General features: G+C 39.8%; 2 protein-coding genes across 24 annotated transcripts in view; both read right to left on the bottom strand.

Annotated features, from left to right (window-relative positions):
• LOC140537170 (protocadherin gamma-C5-like) overlaps nucleotides 1–19,086 on the bottom strand; it is a 226,653-nt gene that overhangs the window by 94,906 nt on the left and 112,661 nt on the right. For 2 of the 23 annotated variants that reach the window (XM_072659455.1, XM_072659435.1), the window contains exon 1: nucleotides 1,013–3,602. The exons of 17 other annotated variants lie outside the window; for them this stretch is intronic. In XM_072659455.1, the coding sequence (XP_072515556.1) occupies nucleotides 1,013–3,463 (2,451 nt within the window). In that variant the 5' untranslated portion in view covers nucleotides 3,464–3,602. Of the gene's footprint in view, nucleotides 374–1,012; nucleotides 3,603–7,513; nucleotides 10,113–15,040; nucleotides 17,592–19,086 lie in introns of those variants that run through there. 4 more of the 23 variants (XM_072659432.1, XM_072659431.1, XM_072659472.1 and 1 more) reach the window with 4 other exon arrangements.
• LOC140537177 (protocadherin gamma-A6-like) lies at nucleotides 1,577–5,848 on the bottom strand. Its single transcript, XM_072659493.1, has 2 exons — nucleotides 4,112–5,848; nucleotides 1,577–1,683 (listed from the first exon to the last, which is right to left on the bottom strand). The coding sequence occupies exons 1-2, from the start codon at nucleotides 5,480–5,482 to the stop codon at nucleotides 1,666–1,668; spliced, it is 1,389 nt and encodes a 462-aa protein (XP_072515594.1). The 5' UTR covers nucleotides 5,483–5,848; the 3' UTR covers nucleotides 1,577–1,665.

The following is a 19,086-nucleotide window of genomic DNA, read 5'->3' on the forward strand; positions in this document are numbered from 1 at the left end:
ATCTGCAGATGTAGAGCACATGGAGTCGTTTTTGCACACAGAGCTTCACGGTCTATTTTCTCTTTTATTAGAAGCATGCCTCTCTCTTTGTTCAGCTCGATATATTCCGCACTGTCCTCCGTAAAGATGCGCGCTTTTCCAGATACCAGGCGTTTTACATCCAATCCCAAATCCTGTGCAATATGTCCAACTATGGATCCTTTTGCCATTTCTTCAGGAATGGAGTAACTGACCTGCCCGAGCGTGGAGTAACAAAAAAGGACGAGGAAAAACAACACGGAAGGAATCGTCGCTGAAGGCATTTTAATCAGCTACGTTTGAAAATCTCCAAAAACAAAAGACTATTTCATATAAAAAACGCCTGTATACTTATCTATGACCTGTAAATACGAAAAAAAAAAAACGTCCGCTTCCCCCCAAAAATGGACAACAGAACGAGCATTTTGTAATGCAACAGCGAATTCTAAAGCGACCCTTTTTCCTCTCTGATATTATGGGATGCAAAGGGAGGAGGGTTTAAGGGAAACAGACACAAATCAAGTGTTGACAAACAGCGGCCCTCGGAGTCAAAATGATGAACTACAATGTGAATGCTTTGATTATCAAATGTTTTCATCCTACTATACAGATTATAATAATAATAATAATAATAATAATAATAATAATAATAAAAAGAAGATAAAATAGAAGAAGAAAGAGGATAAGAAAAAGTCCAATTCAGACAATGGGAAAACACTTCATTACACCACATAAACGTGATCAGAATCCACGTTTCAAAAATTGTTAGTAACAGAAATAGGTTTTGAACCAGCCTTCATTATCTTGATAAATGATTTGAAAACCCTTTAGGTGCTGTCCAGCACACTATGCAGAAACTTACAAAGAATTCATATGAAAGACAACACATTCTCAATATAGATCATTGATCTAAAAGGTGTTGCTTTATGTGAACAGCAGCTTGACATGTAGCATAGCATGAAGACACAAAACATAGTCAGTATTAGATCCTTACCAGTTCTGGAGAATCTGCATCTTTCATCAAGCTTTTTTCTTCCATTGCGCGTTGCATAGTCTCTGTAAAACTGGGGTCCATCACTAAAACACTCTGTCCACCAAGTGTAGAATATTTACAGTCACTTTTCCTCGAGTTAGTCGTCATACAAACGTCATAATTATACATATGAGGCAGAGTTCCAGTAACTCCAGTGTCTGTGTAACCAGGTGGATAGTAAGGAATAACTGGGAGATTGGACTGATAGAAAATACGAGACTGTCTCCACCTGTAGATCTTCACTGATATTATAACAACTACACAGGTAATGAAAAGGAAAGAAACGGCAGCCAGTGCTAAAACTAAATAAAACGTCAGGTTATCGTTGTATTCTTTTCCATGTGTGAAGTCTGTGAATTCTGAAAGCACTTCAGGGAAACTGTCCGCTACAGCTACATTGATATTAACTACAGCTGAGCGAGACGGCTGTCCATTATCCTCCACAACAACAGTGAGCTTCTGTTTCACAGCATCTTTATCAGTGACCTGGCGCACAGTCCGTATCTCTCCATTTTGTGGGCCCACTTCAAACAGGGCTCTGTCTGTGGCTTTCTGTAGTTTGTAGGAGAGCCAGGCATTCTGTCCAGAGTCCACATCAACAGCCACCACTTTAGTCACAAGATAGCCAACATCTGCTGAACGAGGCACAATCTCAGCGACCAGAGAGCCACCAGTCTGTACTGGGTACAGAACCTGAGGAGAATTGTCGTTCTGATCTTGAATAGAAACAATTACTGTCACATTGCTACTAAGAGGTGGGGAACCTCCGTCTTGAGCTCTTACATGTACAAGAAACTTATTCAGCTGCTCGAAGTCAAATGAATGCATTCCAGTTACCACACCTGTGTCTGCATTAATGGAAATGTAACTAGAAGCAGGTGTGCCATTGATCTGAGTTTCTTCTAAAATATACGAGACTCTGGAATTTTGGTTGGAATCAATATCTTTAGCTGTCACTTTGCATATCGACACACCAGGAGAATTATTCTCCATGACAGTGGTGTAGTAAGTGCTTTGAGAGAAAACCGGAGCATTATCATTTACATCTGACAATTTGATATTTAACACGTTTGTAGTGGAAAGTGGTGGGCTGCCAGAGTCTACGGCAGTTACAGTAATGTTGTATTCAGAAACTGTTTCTCTGTCTAATGGTGCATCCGTTACAAGTGCATAATAGTTGGTTAGAGACGACTGTAGCCTAAATGGCACTTTTTGGTTTATACTACACGTGATTTGCCCATTTAAATCAGAATCACTATCTTTGACGTTTAACACAGCAACTGTTGTACCACTGGGAGCGTCTTCAGATATGGGACTGGACAATGACATGACATTGACAACTGGTACGTTGTCATTTGCATCAATCACTTCCACCACTACTTTACTAGAATCAGCCAAACCACCTTGGTCTTCAGCCTCAACGCCAATCTCAAACACTTTGTTTTTCTCAAAGTCTATCACCCCAACAACTGAAATTTCACCAGTGTTTTCATCCAGGCTAAACAGATCACCCATGTTTACTTTTAAATTGGAAAAGGTATAAATGATTTGCCCATTGGAGCCTGCGTCTGCATCAGTGGCATTAACGGTGGTTATGTAAGTGCCTTTAAGGGCGTTTTCAATTACTCTTGCTCTATAGATTGTCTGATTGAACACGGGTGCATTGTCATTTGCATCCAGAACCGTAACCACTACTTTAACGGTGCCAGATCTTTGTGGATTCCCCCCGTCTATTGCATTGAGAGTAAGATAGAGCTGAGGATGCAGCTCTCTGTCTAATGGCTTCTGAAGCACCATCTCAGCGTATTTAACTCCATCAGGGCGCGCATGTTGCTTTAAAACGAAGTTGTCATTCGGGGTTAAATGGTAATTTTGAAGAGCGTTGATTCCCACATCGGGATCTTCTGCGCTCCCTAACATGAAGCGAGCTCCTGTCGTCGCAGACTCGCTGATTTTAAATCTCATCTCCTCTTTGTTGAACAGCGGAGCGTGATCATTCACGTCCAGGATCTCGATGGTTACGCGATGCAGTTCGATTGGGTTTTCCAAAATAAGCTCAAATGTGAAGCTACAGGGCGTAACATCGCCGCAAATCTGTTCACGGTCCATTCTTTCACTGACAACCAAAAACCCTTTGTCTCGATCAAGCTCGACGTACTGTTTATTGTCTCCGGTTACAATACGAGCTCGACCCGCTCTGAGCCTTTTTAAATCTAACCCCAAATCCTGCGCTATGTTTCCTACTAACGATCCTTTCCTCTGCTCCTCTGGAATGGAGTATCGGATTTGTCCTCCAGTAAACGAGACAGCACAAGCAAAGAAACAGAGCAGTACTTGCCAGCTCACACGAGAAAACAACAGACATCTTGCCTTCCTGGATGCACATAATTCTCCCGTTGATATAACACCCATTGTCCAAGCTAGTCCAATCAAGAAACAAGAGAAGATCCACTAAACGCAGCGCTTTGTTAGAGGTGTTCCTTTGTAAATCCAAAAAACGATAAGCAATCATGAGATACAGCAAAGCCCTAACGACTCACTCTCCCGTCCGTCGAGTCCACTCCCCTTAAAACTGAACTGAGCTCACAGACACGTAACAAGGCGAACGTTTTCTAAGGATCAACAGCGTCACTAAGAGACCAATGTGCAGAAATGCAGCAAAGAAGAGATACAATGAAAAAATCATGGAAGGAATCATGTTAAAAAAATTGTTAACAAAGATGGCGGAAATGAATTAAATACAACCAACATTAATTTAAAAACATAACATCTACTACCAAAAATCCTTTTTCGCTGTCCACGAGAATGTAATGAAAGTCAATGGTGATATTGAAGACGTTATTAAATTGCATTCTTCTTCTTCTTCTTTTTCTTCTTCTTATTATTATATTGTTGTTGTGTATTGTTCTTATTTTTTATTATATATTATTCTGATAATATTAATACATACATATTATTATATTATAAGTACTAATCATATTAATAAATATAACTAGGCCGTAGAGCCTTATAATAATTGTTATTGGTATGGTGATAAAAATTTAGTAATAATAATCTTACCAGTTCTGTAGAATCAGCATCGTCCAAGAAACTTTTTTCGTTCATTGCGCGCTGCATAGTCTCTGTAAAACTGGGGTCCATCACCAAAACACTCTGTCCACCAAGTGTAGAATATTTACAGTCACTTTTCCTCGAGTTAGTCGTCATACAAACGTCATAATTATACATGTGAGGAAGAGTTCCAGTAACTCCGGTGTCTGTGTAACCAGGTGGATAGTACGGAATGACTGGGAGATTGGACTGATAGAAAAGTCGAGACTGTCTCCACCTGTAGATCTTCACTGATATTATAACAACTACACAGGTAATAAAAAGGAAAGAAACAGCAGCCAGTGCTAAAACTAAATAAAACGTCAGGTTGTCGTTGTATTCTTTTCCATGTGTGAGATCTGTAAATTCTGACAGCACTTCAGGGAAACTGTCCGCTACAGCTACATTGATATTAACTACTGCTGAGCGAGACGGCTGTCCATTATCCTCCACAACAACAGTGAGCTTCTGTTTCACAGCATCTTTATCAGTGACCTGGCGCACAGTCCGTATCTCTCCATTTTGTAGGCCCACTTCAAACAGAGCTCTGTCTGAGGCTTTCTGTAGTTTGTAGGAGAGCCAGGCATTCTGTCCAGAGTCAACATCAACAGCCACAACTTTAGTCACAAGATAGCCAACATCTGCTGAACGAGGCACAATCTCAGCCACCAGAGAGCCACCAGTCTGTACTGGGTACAGAACCTGAGGAGCGTTGTCGTTCTGATCTTGGATAATAAAATCTAAGGTCACATTTGTGCTGAGAGGAGGAGAACCCCCATCCTGGGCTTTCACACTAATCCTAAAATTCTTCATTTGCTCATAATCGAAAGATCGTACTGCATAGACCACCCCACTGTCAGAATTTATAGAAATGTAAGAAGACACAGCAGAGCCAGCTACTGTAGTTTCCTCCAGAAGATAAGAAACACGTGCATTCTGGTTTGAGTCAGAGTCATGAGCGTTCAGGGTGAATATGGATAAACCTGGGGAGTTGTTTTCAATTACATGAGCAGTATAAACACTCTTTTGAAATTTAGGAGGATTGTCATTGACATCAGACACTTTAAGGTTCAATGATTTCTTACTTGACAGTGAAGGAGACCCTGAATCAATCGCTGTTATAGTAATGTTGTATTCTGGAACGAGTTCACGATCAAGAGCAGCATCAGTTACAATGGTGTAATAGTTTCGCAATGATGACTGTAATTTGAATGGTGTAGGTGGGTCAATTGTGCAGCCAACCAGACCATTGTCTCCGGCATCTAGATCTTTAACATTTAGAATTGCTATAGTTGTACCAAGAGTTGCATCCTCGGCTATTGGACTTGAAAATGACATCATATTAATAGTTGGAGCATTATCATTAACATCTACTAAATCAACTATAACTTTTGCAGAGCCTCCTAAACCACCTTGATCTTTGGCTTCTATGCCTATCTCATATTTCTTTGCCTTTTCGTAATCAAGGACGCCAGACAATGTTATCACACCATTGCTTTCATCTAACTTGAAAATGTCAGCAATATTACCCTTTAAATTAGCAAAACTGTATGTTACTAGACCATATGATCCACTATCTGCATCACTTGCATTAACTGTTGTAATGTATGCTCCTTTCTGAGAATTCTCTTCTATAATGGCTCTATAAATAGACTGGTTAAAAACTGGCGCGTTATCATTTGCATCCAGGACTGTTATTTCTATTCTTACATTACCAGACCTTTGTGGAGATCCTCCATCTACTGCTGTAAGGGTAAGAGAAAGGCGAAGATTTTGCTCTCTATCCAAAATCTTCTGAAGCACCATTTCAGCGTATTTAACGCCATCAGGACGCGAGAGCTGCTTCAGAATGAAATTATCATTGGGTGAAAGAATATAATTTTGGAGAGCGTTAACACCTACGTCAGGGTCATCTGCGCTGCCAAGTAAGAAACGAGCTCCTGGCGTGGCCGATTCGCTTATTTCGAGATGAATTTCGTCGTTAGGGAATGTTGGAGAGTGATCGTTAACATCCAAAATTTCCACAGTTACATGATGGAGCTCCATAGGGTTGTCGATTATAATTTCCAGAGTGAAACTACAAGGAGTAATCTCTGCGCAAAGCTGCTCTCGATCTATCCTCTCATTCACAACCAGCGTCCCTTTGTCTGTCTTCAGCTCCGCGTATTCAGAGCTCTCTCCAGACACGATGCGAGCCCGGCCTGCTCGCATTCTTTTAGCATCCAGACCAAGATCATGAGCAATATTCCCGATAAGCGACCCTTTCCTCATTTCCTCTGGAACAGAATAACGAATCTGAGCACTGACTTTCGAACAAGCAAAAGCAGTCATAACAAGCAATACTTTCCACTGGAACACTCGATGAAAAGGCTGTGAATCAAAATGGGTGGATGAAAGCCTTCGAATTTCGCCGATCATGAGCATGTTTGCGACGCAATGGCTCCTGCAATAATTAAAAACTACATGAAAAAAAAAACAACAACCTTCAAACCGGAATAAAAGCGTGTGGATTTTGATTGACCACAAGCAATGTCTATTGTGTCGTCGATAGACATCCCCCACCGCTACCCATAGCACGAGCACCTCCTAAATAAACGTAGGCAGTGCTTAAGATCTATTTGGAACAATCATTATTCATTGATCAACAGCGGCCCTCAGAGTTGAACAAGTGGAATAACATGACATTGAATCTCTTTAATTTAGAATTAGGAATGAAAATGTTGGAATAATGTTGGAATGAAAAAAAAAAAAAAAAAAAAAAAAAAAAAAAATATATATATATATATATATATATATATATATATATATATATATATATATATAATGACATAGTATACTATTTTTACGTTTTTGAGTAGCATTCATTTAAACTCTTCATATGAATTGTAGGAAACACGCACGAGAGCTGTCCAGACGTAGAGGTGCTGAACCGCTTTTGAAGCAAAGTTGAATAACAGCTTTGGTCAGAAAACTAGTCAACATGTCTATTCCAAGGTAGCATGATTTAGCTGCTCTGAAAAAAACACAGACTATTGTGTAATAACAAACATTTAAAACATGTGCATAAAATGTATAATCTATGCATCCGTCCAAAACTCGACGTGGAAAACATGCCTGCTGCAGTTACATATTCAACCTCATAATAATGCGTAATAACACCACCGACAACAAAAAATGAAAATGAAAATAATAATAATAATAATAATAATAATAATAATAATAATAATGATAATAAATGTATTCTATGTTATTTACTATATATATATATTATTTTGTTTGTTATTATTTCATTGACTTCACCACCACTACGATTGCATTCATACCAATCAGATAATACACAAATATTTATGTTGCATAAGCATATAACCTTACCAGTTCAGGAGAATTGGCATTGTCCAACAAGTCCTTTTCCTTTATGGCGCGTTGCATAGTCTCTGTAAAACTGGGATCCACCACTAAAACACTCTGTCCACCAAGTGTAGAATATTTACAGTCACTTTTCCTCGAGTTAGTCGTCATACAAACATCATAATTATACATGTGAGGAAGAGTTCCAGTAACTCCAGTGTCCGTGTAACCGGGTGGATAGTACGGAATTACTGGGAGATTGGACTGATAGAAAAGTCGAGACTGTCTCCACCTGTAGATCTTCACTGATATTATAACAACTACACAGGTAATGAAAAGGAAGGAAACAGCAGCCAGTGCTAAAACTAAATAAAACGTCAGGTTGTCGTTGTATTCTTTTCCATGTGTGAGATCTGTAAATTCTGACAGCACTTCAGGGAAACTGTCCGCTACAGCTACATTGATATTAACTACTGCTGAGCGAGACGGCTGTCCGTTATCCTCCACAACAACAGTGAGCTTCTGTTTCACAGCATCTTTGTCAGTGACTTGCCGCACAGTCCGTAGCTCTCCATTCTGTGGACCCACTTCAAACAGAGCCCTGTCTGAGGCTTTCTGTAGTTTGTAGGAGAGCCAGGCGTTCTGTCCAGAGTCCACATCAACAGCCACAACTTTAGTCACAAGATAGCCAACATCTGCAGAACGAGGCACAATCTCAGCGACCAGAGAACCACCAGTCTGTACTGGATACAGAACCTGAGGAGCGTTGTCGTTCTGATCTTGAACCACGATCGTCACCATAACTTCAGAACTTAATGGTGGGGATCCACCATCTCGCGCCGTTACGTTAAAGGTCAAACTCTTAATTTGTTCATAATCAAACGATCTAACAGCATGTATCACTCCGCTATCTGAATTAATAGATATCAGAGAGCTCACTGGGTTACCCATTATATCACTGTCGTCTAAAAAATACGACACTCGCGCATTTGGTCCCCAGTCAGCATCACTGGCTTTAACTGTCAGCACAGTCACACCCGGCGAGTTATTTTCATTAATAAAAGCTCTGTACTGGTCAAAGTTAAAAACGGGAAGATTATCATTTACATCGGAAATCTTAACAGTTAGTGTTTTATTACTGTGTAAAGCAGGGCTTCCTTGATCGCTCACCAAAATAGTGATGTTATATTCAGCAATATTTTCTCGATCAAGAAGTTCATCAGTAATTATGGCATAGTAATCACTGTGCGATGACTCTATTGTAAAGGGCATGTCTTGTATTGAACACTGAACATTGCCATTTTTACCAGAATCTGTGTCCTCTACATTAATAACAGCTACAGTTGTACCAACTGGGGAATTTTCAGGAATTATGTTTAAAAACGACATTAACTGCAAAGTAGGAGGATTATCGTTTTCATCCACAACATCTATAATAACACTGCAGGTATCAAAAAGGTTACCTTTATCCTTAGCATTAACACTCAGTTGGTAACTATTCTCCGTTTCGTAATCCAGCTTCCCCAGCAGTGTAATTTTACCTGATTCCGAATTTACCTCAAACAGTCGTGCCATTTCTTTGCTTCCATGAGCCATAGTATAGGTGACTTCACCGTTTACACCTTTGTCTTCATCGGCAGCATTTACAGTCGCTACGACGGTCCCAGTTGGAGAATTCTCTTTTACATCTACTTTATAAACTGACTGGGCACAAACAGGAGCATTATCATTGACATCCAATACAGAAATGTGTATCTTTACGGTTCCTGATTTTTTAGGGGATCCCCCATCTGCTGCGATGAGGATCAATGTCAAATATTCAAGCTTCTCTCTGTCCAAATCGTGCAGCAAATTAATCTTAACATTCTTATTACTTTCGATTTGACTTAGCATCTCAAGTTTGAAGTTATCGTTTGGAGTAAGCGTATAGCTCTGAATACTATTAATACCAACATCCATATCTACAGCACTGTCTAAGGAAAAGCGAGTGCCAGGGGATGCATTTTCACTTATTTCTAGATTGACCGTATCTCTCGGAAATATTGGAGCATTGTCATTTATATCTTGAACTTCTACCGTTACACGATGGATCTGAATTGGGTTTTCAATGATCAGATCAAAGCTGAAGCTGCAGGGCGTCGTTTGCTTACAGAGCTCATCTCGGTCTATTTTTTCCTTTACAACCAGAGTGCCTTTGTCTCGGCTCAGTTCCACATATTGGCGACCGCCCTTTGTTACAACACGAGCTTTTCCTGAAATTAGTCTACTTAACTCAATTCCCAAATCCTTGGCAATGTTTCCAACAAAGGAGCCCTCTGGAATCTCCTCCGGGATTGAATAACGCGCTTGGGAAAAGACCATGTCCAGTCCGTAAATACAGAGGATAAAAAACACGGTCTGCCATTTTAACTGCGTTGCAGTCCTCCTACGATGGTGGGAGACGACATACCAACGCAAACAAGGTGACGGCATAGTCCAGTTGTTCTCCAAGTACATTCCAATTTTTTTTTATATATTTTTGAAATAAATATTAGGTGTCAATCGAGATGCAAAACGCTGTATGGAGATCTCTGGAAATAAGCCTTTCGTCTCCAGTGTGAAGGAGCTCCAGAAGCAGGAGGAGGGATCCTGGCCCCTTTGAACGCTGATTTAGACAACCGCAGTCCAATAGCGGCACTCAGAGTATGAATTATGAAAATGCACTCCTTAATGCAAATGGTGGAAATACTGCTTTAAAAGACACTCACGTGGAGCACGCAAATTAGATTTTTTTGGCTTTTTGGATCTTATATTCATTTTAAGAAAGTGTGAGTGTAAAGAATGAGTATTTTATTAAAAATACTTGAATTCACAGATTTAAATTTAAAAATACAAAGATTTGAATTACGGTTCCTAAATCTTTATGCTAACATATTTAGATGCAACTATGAGGAATTTGTTGAATTTCTCTTGCTGAAATAAATCTTAGTTCTTTGCAAAGGCCTCAAGAGTAAGTCTCAAGAGTAAGTCTTCTATGGATTTTTACTAGAATGTTCCATAAAGGACATTAAGAGATTCCTACACAGTTACAAACTGAAGAACCCACAAATATTCATCATGTCATACCGCAGCACAGACATAATGACAAACCATTACGTGTCTAAGAAAAAAAACAGGTACACCGCCACATGCAAATAATGCAAATGAAATGCGTAATGAGCCAAGGTCTAATTAAATATACAACAGTTTTACGAAACTCAAAATATTGATTGACACAAAATTTAGCCAATCAATACAACTCAGTGAAAGTTCCCATGCACAGGTCAATGTCAAATCAGCTAACAAACGGTTCCAACTTCAGCTAAACTCATGCTTCAACTAGTTGTTGAGTTTGTTAACAGTTTCTGACTGGTAGACAAAAATAAATAGATCGAACAAGATTGCATTGTGCTGTTACTTGAACGTACAAACTAACATACAAAAATGAATGAGCGGTGTGTAATATTTTCTTATACTAAATGTTTAACTTTAATATTTTCTCAAACCATATTAATTTTTTTTATATCCAACAATTTCTAACATTCTAAGTCCATGCATGTGAGCTGGAGTTTGGATGAGTAACTACAGAAAGCTGGAATGTTTAAAAAAAGATTCTGCCTAATATAGCTTTGCAGAGCTCACAATCACCCTCATAGATAAACAATAGTATAAAACAATTTTGCAATACAAAAGATAAATAATTTGGTTAGGAAAAAATGGTGAAGGAATAAACCTCCCCCCTTACCATTGTTGCACTTTCTGAACCATCGAGGAGGTCATTTTCTCTCATGGCGCGCTGAAGAGTTTCTGAGAAATTTTGATCCACCACTAAGACACTTTTTCCACCAAGAGTAGAATATTTACAGTCACTTTTCCTCGAGTCGGTTGTCATACAAACGTCATAATTATACATGTGAGGTAGAGTTCCAGTGACTCCAGTGTCTGTGTAACCGGGTGGATAGTATGGAATAACTGGAAGATTGGACTGATAGAAAACACGAGACTGTCTCCACCTGTAGATCTTCACTGATATTATTACAACCACACAGGTAATGAAAAGGAAAGAAACAGCAGCCAGTGCTAAAACTAAATAAAATGTCAGGTTATCGATGTTTTCTTTTCCATGTGTGAAGTCTGTAAATTCTGACAGCACTTCAGGGAAACTGTCCGCTACAGCTACATTAATATTAACTACAGCGGAGCGAGACGGCTGTCCGTTATCCTCCACAACAACAGTGAGCTTCTGTTTCACAGCATCTTTATCAGTGACTTGCCGCACAGTCCGTATCTCTCCATTCTGTGGGCCCACTTCAAACAGGGCTCTGTCTGTGGCTTTCTGTAGTTTGTAGGAGAGCCAGGCATTCTGTCCAGAGTCCACATCAACAGCCACCACTTTAGTCACAAGATAGCCAACATCTGCTGAACGAGGCACAATCTCAGCCGCTACAGAGCCACCAGTCTGTACTGGGTACAAAACCTGAGGAGCGTTGTCGTTCTGGTCTTGGATGATAATTACTAAAGTCACATTTGTGTTGAGAGGAGGAGAACCTCCATCCTGGGCTTTTACACTAATCCTAATGTTTTTCATTTGCTCATAATCAAAGGATCGTACTGCATAGACCACCCCACTGTCAGCATTTATGGAAATGTAAGAAGACACAGGGGAGCCAGCTACTGTAGTTTCCTCTAGAAGATACGAAACACGTGCATTCTGGTTTGAGTCAGAGTCATGAGCGCTCAGAGTGAATATGGATAAACCTGGGGAGTTGTTTTCAATTAGATTAGCAATATAAACACTCTTTTGAAATTTAGGAGGATTGTCATTGACATCAGACACTTTAAGGTTCAATGATTTCTTACTTGACAGTGGAGGAGACCCTGAATCAATTGCTGTTATAGTAATGTTGTATTCTGCCACACGTTCACGATCAAGACCAGCATCAGTTATTATGGTATAATAATTTCGCAAGGAAGACTGTAATTTGAAAGGTGTAGGTGGATTTAATGTGCAGTGAATAAGACCATTGTTTCCAGAATCCAGGTCTTTGACGCTAAAAATTGCAATTGTGGTGCCAAGATCAGCATCCTCAGCAACTGGGCTAGAAAATGACATTATGGTAATGGCAGGTGCATTGTCGTTTACATCAATTAAATCAACAATAATTTTGGCAGAGTCTCCTAAACCTCCCTGGTCTTTGGCTTCAATATCAAACTCATAGTTCTTTGATTTTTCATAATCAATCACGCCATTTAGTGTAATCACACCCGTTTTTTCATTTAAAGTAAAAACCTCAAAAATATTAGTTTTTGTATTTGCCAAATTGTATGAAACCAACCCATTCGTGTCGCTGTCTGCGTCACTTGCTTTAACCGTTGTAATATATGTTCCCTTTGTAGAATCTTCTGGTAGAGCTGCTCTGTACACAGATTGGTTAAAAACTGGCGCGTTATCATTTGCATCCAGGACTGTTATTTCTATTCTTACATTTCCTGATCTTTGTGGAGATCCTCCATCGACTGCTGTGAGAGTGAGAGAAAGACGATGACTTTGCTCTCTATCTAAAGGTTTCTGAAGCACCATTTCAGCGTGTTTACTTCCGCCTGGCCTCGCGTTTTGCTTGATTATAAAATGATCATTGGGCGACAGAATATAATTCTGAAGTCCATTTTCACCTACGTCAGGGTCATCTGCACTGCCGAGTATGAAACGAGCTCCTGGCGTGGCCGATTCGCTTATTTCGAGATGAATCTCATCGTTAGAAAATGTTGGAGAGTGATCATTCACGTCTAATATCTCCACCGTTACATGATGTAGCTCCACAGGGTTGTCGAGTATAATTTCCAGAGTGAAGCTACAAGGAGTAATCTCAGCGCAAAGCTGTTCTCGATCTATCCTCCCATTCACAACCAGCGTCCCTTTGTCTGTTTTCAGCTCCGCGTACTCAGCGCTCTCTCCAGACACGATGCGAGCCCGGCCTGATCGCATTCTTTTAGCATCCAGACCAAGATCGTGAGCGATATTCCCGATGAGCGACCCTTTTCTCATTTCCTCAGGAACAGAATAACGAATCTGAGCTCTGATGTTTGACAAAGCACAAACAGCCACAATAAGCAGTACTTTCCAATGGAGCACTTGATGAAAAGGACGATGACCAGAGAAGGAGACCGAAAGCTTTCGCATCTTCCTGTTTATGATCATGTTTACGAGAAAATGGTTTAAACCATAAATGAAACCTTTAAAAAACGTGGTAGCTGTAAAGGTATAAAATCAGACGATTTCTTTCATTTACTGCATGCATGTATCTAGTCTTGTCGACAGACCTCGCCCACATTTACTCACGTCATTATACTAGCCTCAAGGAATGAAGGCAGTGCTTAAAGCCCTCAGTATAATCTCAATTCATTGATCGACAGCGGCCCTCAGAGTGGAATCCATGTAATAGCATTATGGCAGTACATTAAAAAATATTACTTTCAAAAACAATACTTTTAGTTTTCCTCCTTCTAGTTCAACTACTACTATTACTATTAATACTAATAATAACAATAACAGTTATTATTATTATTATTATTATTGTTGTTGTTGTTTTATTTTTTGTTATTATTATCAGTCATAATTAGTACTAATAGCAGAAATAATCTAAAATGCAACTATGTAAATCGGCATACAAAAATATGTTGCTATATTGCACTGATTTTAAGTAATATTGACCATGGAAATGTTCCTCATGAAATGCAACAGGGTAACATTATTAGAGTACACTTATGAATAGCTAATTATTTACTCAATTGTGTTTATTTATTGTATTTAATTGTGTTATTGTGTGCTTAGCATTGTTAATAACATGACTCGAGTAACACTTTACATCAAGGCCCTTTTGGTGATTATTAATAATTCTGTAAAATGAACATATAACACCTGAGATGCAGAAAAACATTAAACTAAATCTAAATGCGGTAAAAAATAGGTAAAATAGTAGTAATTATTTACAAATATCCGCTAGAGTTGAGAGGTTTAACACTGACTAATAGAGAAGACAAAAAAGATCAGAAACCATGGGCCTTAACAGTGGACAAGAATGTGGCCTCAATATTTTCACCGTTGCACTTTGCCTGTGCCCTAACTGATTAAAAGTGATTTGTTAGGCGTAAGTGGTTTTAATAAACGAATACTCAATCATCTACAACCCTTTCTAAAAGTAGTCTTAGTAGTCTTCCTTTAAAGTGTTACTCTTGTGTTTGTTGCTGTCCAGGTGCTGATCTTCTCAAAACTGTACATATCAGGATTAATATTAAGTTTACTGCAGTTGTAAACAGTGGCAGTTACAAAAGGTAGAATTAAAGGGAATACTGGAACGTTTTTTTTTTTTTTATGGAGAACAAACACAGCAAATAATATGACCATTTGTTACAGCATCCAGGGAACAAATTCTTAAATATTACTTTTTAAATAATATTTGTAATGACTTTATACAAAATGGTACAATTAATTACAACATTACTTCAGTATAGCGGTAACAAGTTTGTCCTTACCGATTCCGGCGAATCCTGATCTCCTATGTAGTCATTTTCCTTCACTGTGCGCTGAAGAGTCTCTGCAAAGCTCGGATCCACCACTAAAACGTTCTGCCCACTAAGTGTAGAATATTTACAGTCACTTTTCCTCGAGTTAGTCGTCATACAAACGTCATAATTATACATGTGCGGAAGAGTTCCAGTAACTCCAGTGTCTGTGTAACCAGGTGGATAGTAGGGGATAACTGGGAGATTGGACTGGTAGAAAATACGAGACTGTCTCCACCTGTAGATCTTCACTGATATTATAACAACTACACAGGTAATGAAAAGGAAGGAAACAGCAGCCAGTGCTAAAACTAAATAAAACGTCAGGTTATCGTTGTATTCTTTTCCATGTGTGAAGTCTGTGAATTCTGAAAGCACTTCAGGGAAACTGTCCGCTACAGCGACATTGATATTAACTACAGCTGAGCGAGACGGCTGTCCGTTATCCTCCACAACAACAGTGAGCTTCTGTTTCACAGCATCTTTATCAGTCACCTGGCGCACAGTCCGTATCTCTCCATTCTGTGGGCCCACTTCAAATAGGGCTCTGTCTGTGGCTTTTTTTTGTAGTTTGTATGAGAGCCAGGCGTTCTGTCCAGAGTCCACATCAACAGCCACCACTTTAGTCACGAGATAGCCAACATCTGCGGAACGAGGCACAATCTCAGCCACTACAGAGCCACCAGTCTGTACTGGGTACAGAACCTGAGGAGCGTTGTCGTTCTGGTCTTGAACCGTGATCGTCACCATAACATCAGAACTTAATGGAGGAGTACCACCGTCTCTTGCCGTCACGTTAAAAGTTAAGCTCTTCATTTGTTCATAATCAAACGACCTCATTGCATGTATAACACCTGTATCTGAATTAACTGATATTAAAGAACTTACTGACGCCACTGATGCAACTTCTCGATTTTCTAAAAAATAAGATAGTCTTGCATTTGCGCCCCAATCAACATCGACAGCTGTTACAGTCAATAAAGCTACGCCTGGTGTGTTATTTTCCACAAGAAATGCTTTATATTCATTATAATCAAATTGAGGCGGATTGTCGTTCACATCTGATATTTTCACTGTGACCGTCTTGTTGTCATAACGTGCTGGCCTGCCTTGATCGACAACAACAATATTTATTGTGTATTCGGGGCAGGTCTCTCGATCTAGACTACCATCTGTAATGACTGAATAATAATCATTTAGAGATGATTCTATTTTAAAGGGTAAGTCTTGATTTATTGAGCACTGCACTTCACCGTTCTTACCTGAATCTGCATCTTCTATATTGATTACAGCTATAGTGGTTCCTGAAGGAGAATTCTCGGAAATCACATTAGAAAACGACATTAGCTGTATGGTTGGAGAGTTATCGTTTTCGTCAACCACATCTATGAAAACTTTGCACGTGTCAGAAAACCCGCCTTTGTCCATTGCCTTAATATATAACTGATAACTATTTTCCATCTCATAATCTAGCATTTTCAGCACTGTTATCGCACCGTTGTCTTGGTTAATCCCAAAAAGCTCTCTTGCTTCTTTACTAGCTTGAGCTAGGTAATAAGATATTTCTCCATATGCCCCCTTGTCAGCATCATGAGCGCGAACAGTCGTTAGAACTTTACCAACTGGTGAATTTTCGCTCACTTCAACTTTATAAATAGGCTGCGTAAACACTGGGGAATTGTCGTTTGCGTCCATTACCATGACGTGAATTCTAACAGTGCCAGATTTCTGAGGTGATCCGCCATCATTTGCAATGAGGATCAAATCATGTTCTTCTCGATCTTCTCGATCCAGCTCACGATGTAAAACCATTTCCATATATTTGCTCCCGTCAGACTGACTATTTATTTCCAGTTTAAAATTATCAGTAGGTTTGAGATTATAGCTTTGAATACTATTAACACCTACGTCTGTATCTAGGGCCCCATCTAAATGAAAGCGAGCTCCTAACAAGGCATTTTCGCTAATGTTCACGTTAACTATATCTTTTGGAAAAACCGGTGAATTGTCGTTTATGTCGTGAACTTCGACCATTACACGATGGATCTGAATTGGGTTTTCAATGATCAGATCAAAGCTGAAGCTGCAGGGCGTTGTTTGCTTACAGAGCTCCTCTCGGTCTATCCTTTCCTTCACTACCAGTGTGCCTTTGTCTCTGCTCAGTTCGACATATTGGCGACCGCCCTTTGTCACGACGCGAGCTTTTCCTGAAATCAGTCTACTTATCTCAATTCCCAAATCCTTGGCGATGTTTCCCACAAAAGAGCCCTCTGGCATCTCCTCCGGGATTGAGTATTGTGCTTGGCAAAAAACGACATCCAGTCCGTACATACAGAGAACAAAAAAGACGATCTGCCATTTTAGCTGCGTCGTAGTCTTCCAACAATGCTTCGAAACGACACACAAACACATATGATCCAGAGAGAAATCCATGTTATTGTCAAACTACATTAAAAAGGAAAACGTATTTAAAAACCCTCAGTAACCGAGTCAAATGCCGTCTGTTCATAACAGATACAATCAACGAAACAACCTCGTACCTGAAAAAACAGCAGGCAGTAGGAGGGACTATGATGAGTTTTCTGCACAAGTGTTGTCCAATAGCGACTCTTACAGTATGAAAGTAGACAATGCAGAATCACATTCCCCTCGTAAATTTTGTCTCAGGAGATTCTGAAATAGCAAGAAGAATACTCCAAAACATCTTAAAGAACATGAATGAAACTCATTGATTTGATATTTCAAAAGCTCTGATCCGAAAATCTTACAATAATTTGTAATGGGAAGTTCCTTCGTTTACTTTGTACTAAAACAAGAATTATCCAGCAAAACAGAATCAATTTAAAAGATTAATCAACAACATGTCTAAACACAGCAATAAGACTCTTATGTTTGAATACTATTTCATGATTTCAGTTCGGCATTCAACACTATCATTCCAGCCTGGAACTGAACACCTCATTGTGCAATTGGCTTTTGAACTTCTTCACCAGGACACCACAGGCAGTATGGGTAGGCAGCAACACATGCAGCACCATTACACTGAGCACCGGGGCCCCTCAGAAATGTGTGCTGAGCACCCTTCTATTCACTCTGCTGATACACAACTGCATCCTGTTGCACAGTTCCAAAATCTTCATCAAATTTGTGGACGACATAACTGTAGTAACTCTCAACAGCAACAATGATGAGATAAACTTCAGAGACAAGGAGAACCAGCTGGCGCTGTCGTGTGGACACAACAAATTCTCTGAACGTTGAAAATGCACTCCCAGCATGCTCCTCTGACCATCAACAATACTGCGGTGGAGAGAGTAAGCAGCACCAAGTTCATAGGACCGCATGTCTCAGAAGACCTGTCTTGGAGTAACAACTCAGTATCACTGCTCAACAGCAGTGAAAAGAGCCAGAGCCCCTACCCCCATCATGTGCACCTTCTGTGTGGTAAGACCCTCCAGCACATTTTGAGAACAGCTGAAGAGATCATCTGCATCTCTTTTCTCTCCATCCATGACCTACACAGCACCCGCCTCACTAGGAAAGCCCTCTGCATGGCCGGGGCCCCTACCCACCCACTACACAGCTTCTTCAGCCTGCTGCCATCAGGGAGGAGACTGCAGAGTTTCCAGGCGAGAACCAGCAGACATGAGGGACAGCTCGGTCCACCAGGCAGTCAGGATGCTCAACTCTCTTCCTGCCCAGCCACCACTTCCCCTTTTACCCCCTTAACATACAAACTTTGGATTCTGCACACATACACACAAACTCAGTACTGAACTCTGCATCATCAAGAACTGGTAAAGCAAACGTCACTTTAAAAGTTACAATTTGCACAACTATTTATAATTATATATTTATATAATATTTGCCCTAATCATACCCAGATTGTTAATCTGCTGCATATGTCACTTCAGGGACCCCTATACATATATTTTATTCAAACACTTTATAAGTACATTGCTCCATATTGCTGCACATTTACTTCTGATGACAATGTCGGGGACCTATTTATTCTA

Source organism: Salminus brasiliensis, chromosome 16 (genome assembly GCF_030463535.1).
Source record: "Salminus brasiliensis chromosome 16, fSalBra1.hap2, whole genome shotgun sequence".
Classification (NCBI taxonomy): domain Eukaryota; kingdom Metazoa; phylum Chordata; class Actinopteri; order Characiformes; family Bryconidae; genus Salminus; species Salminus brasiliensis.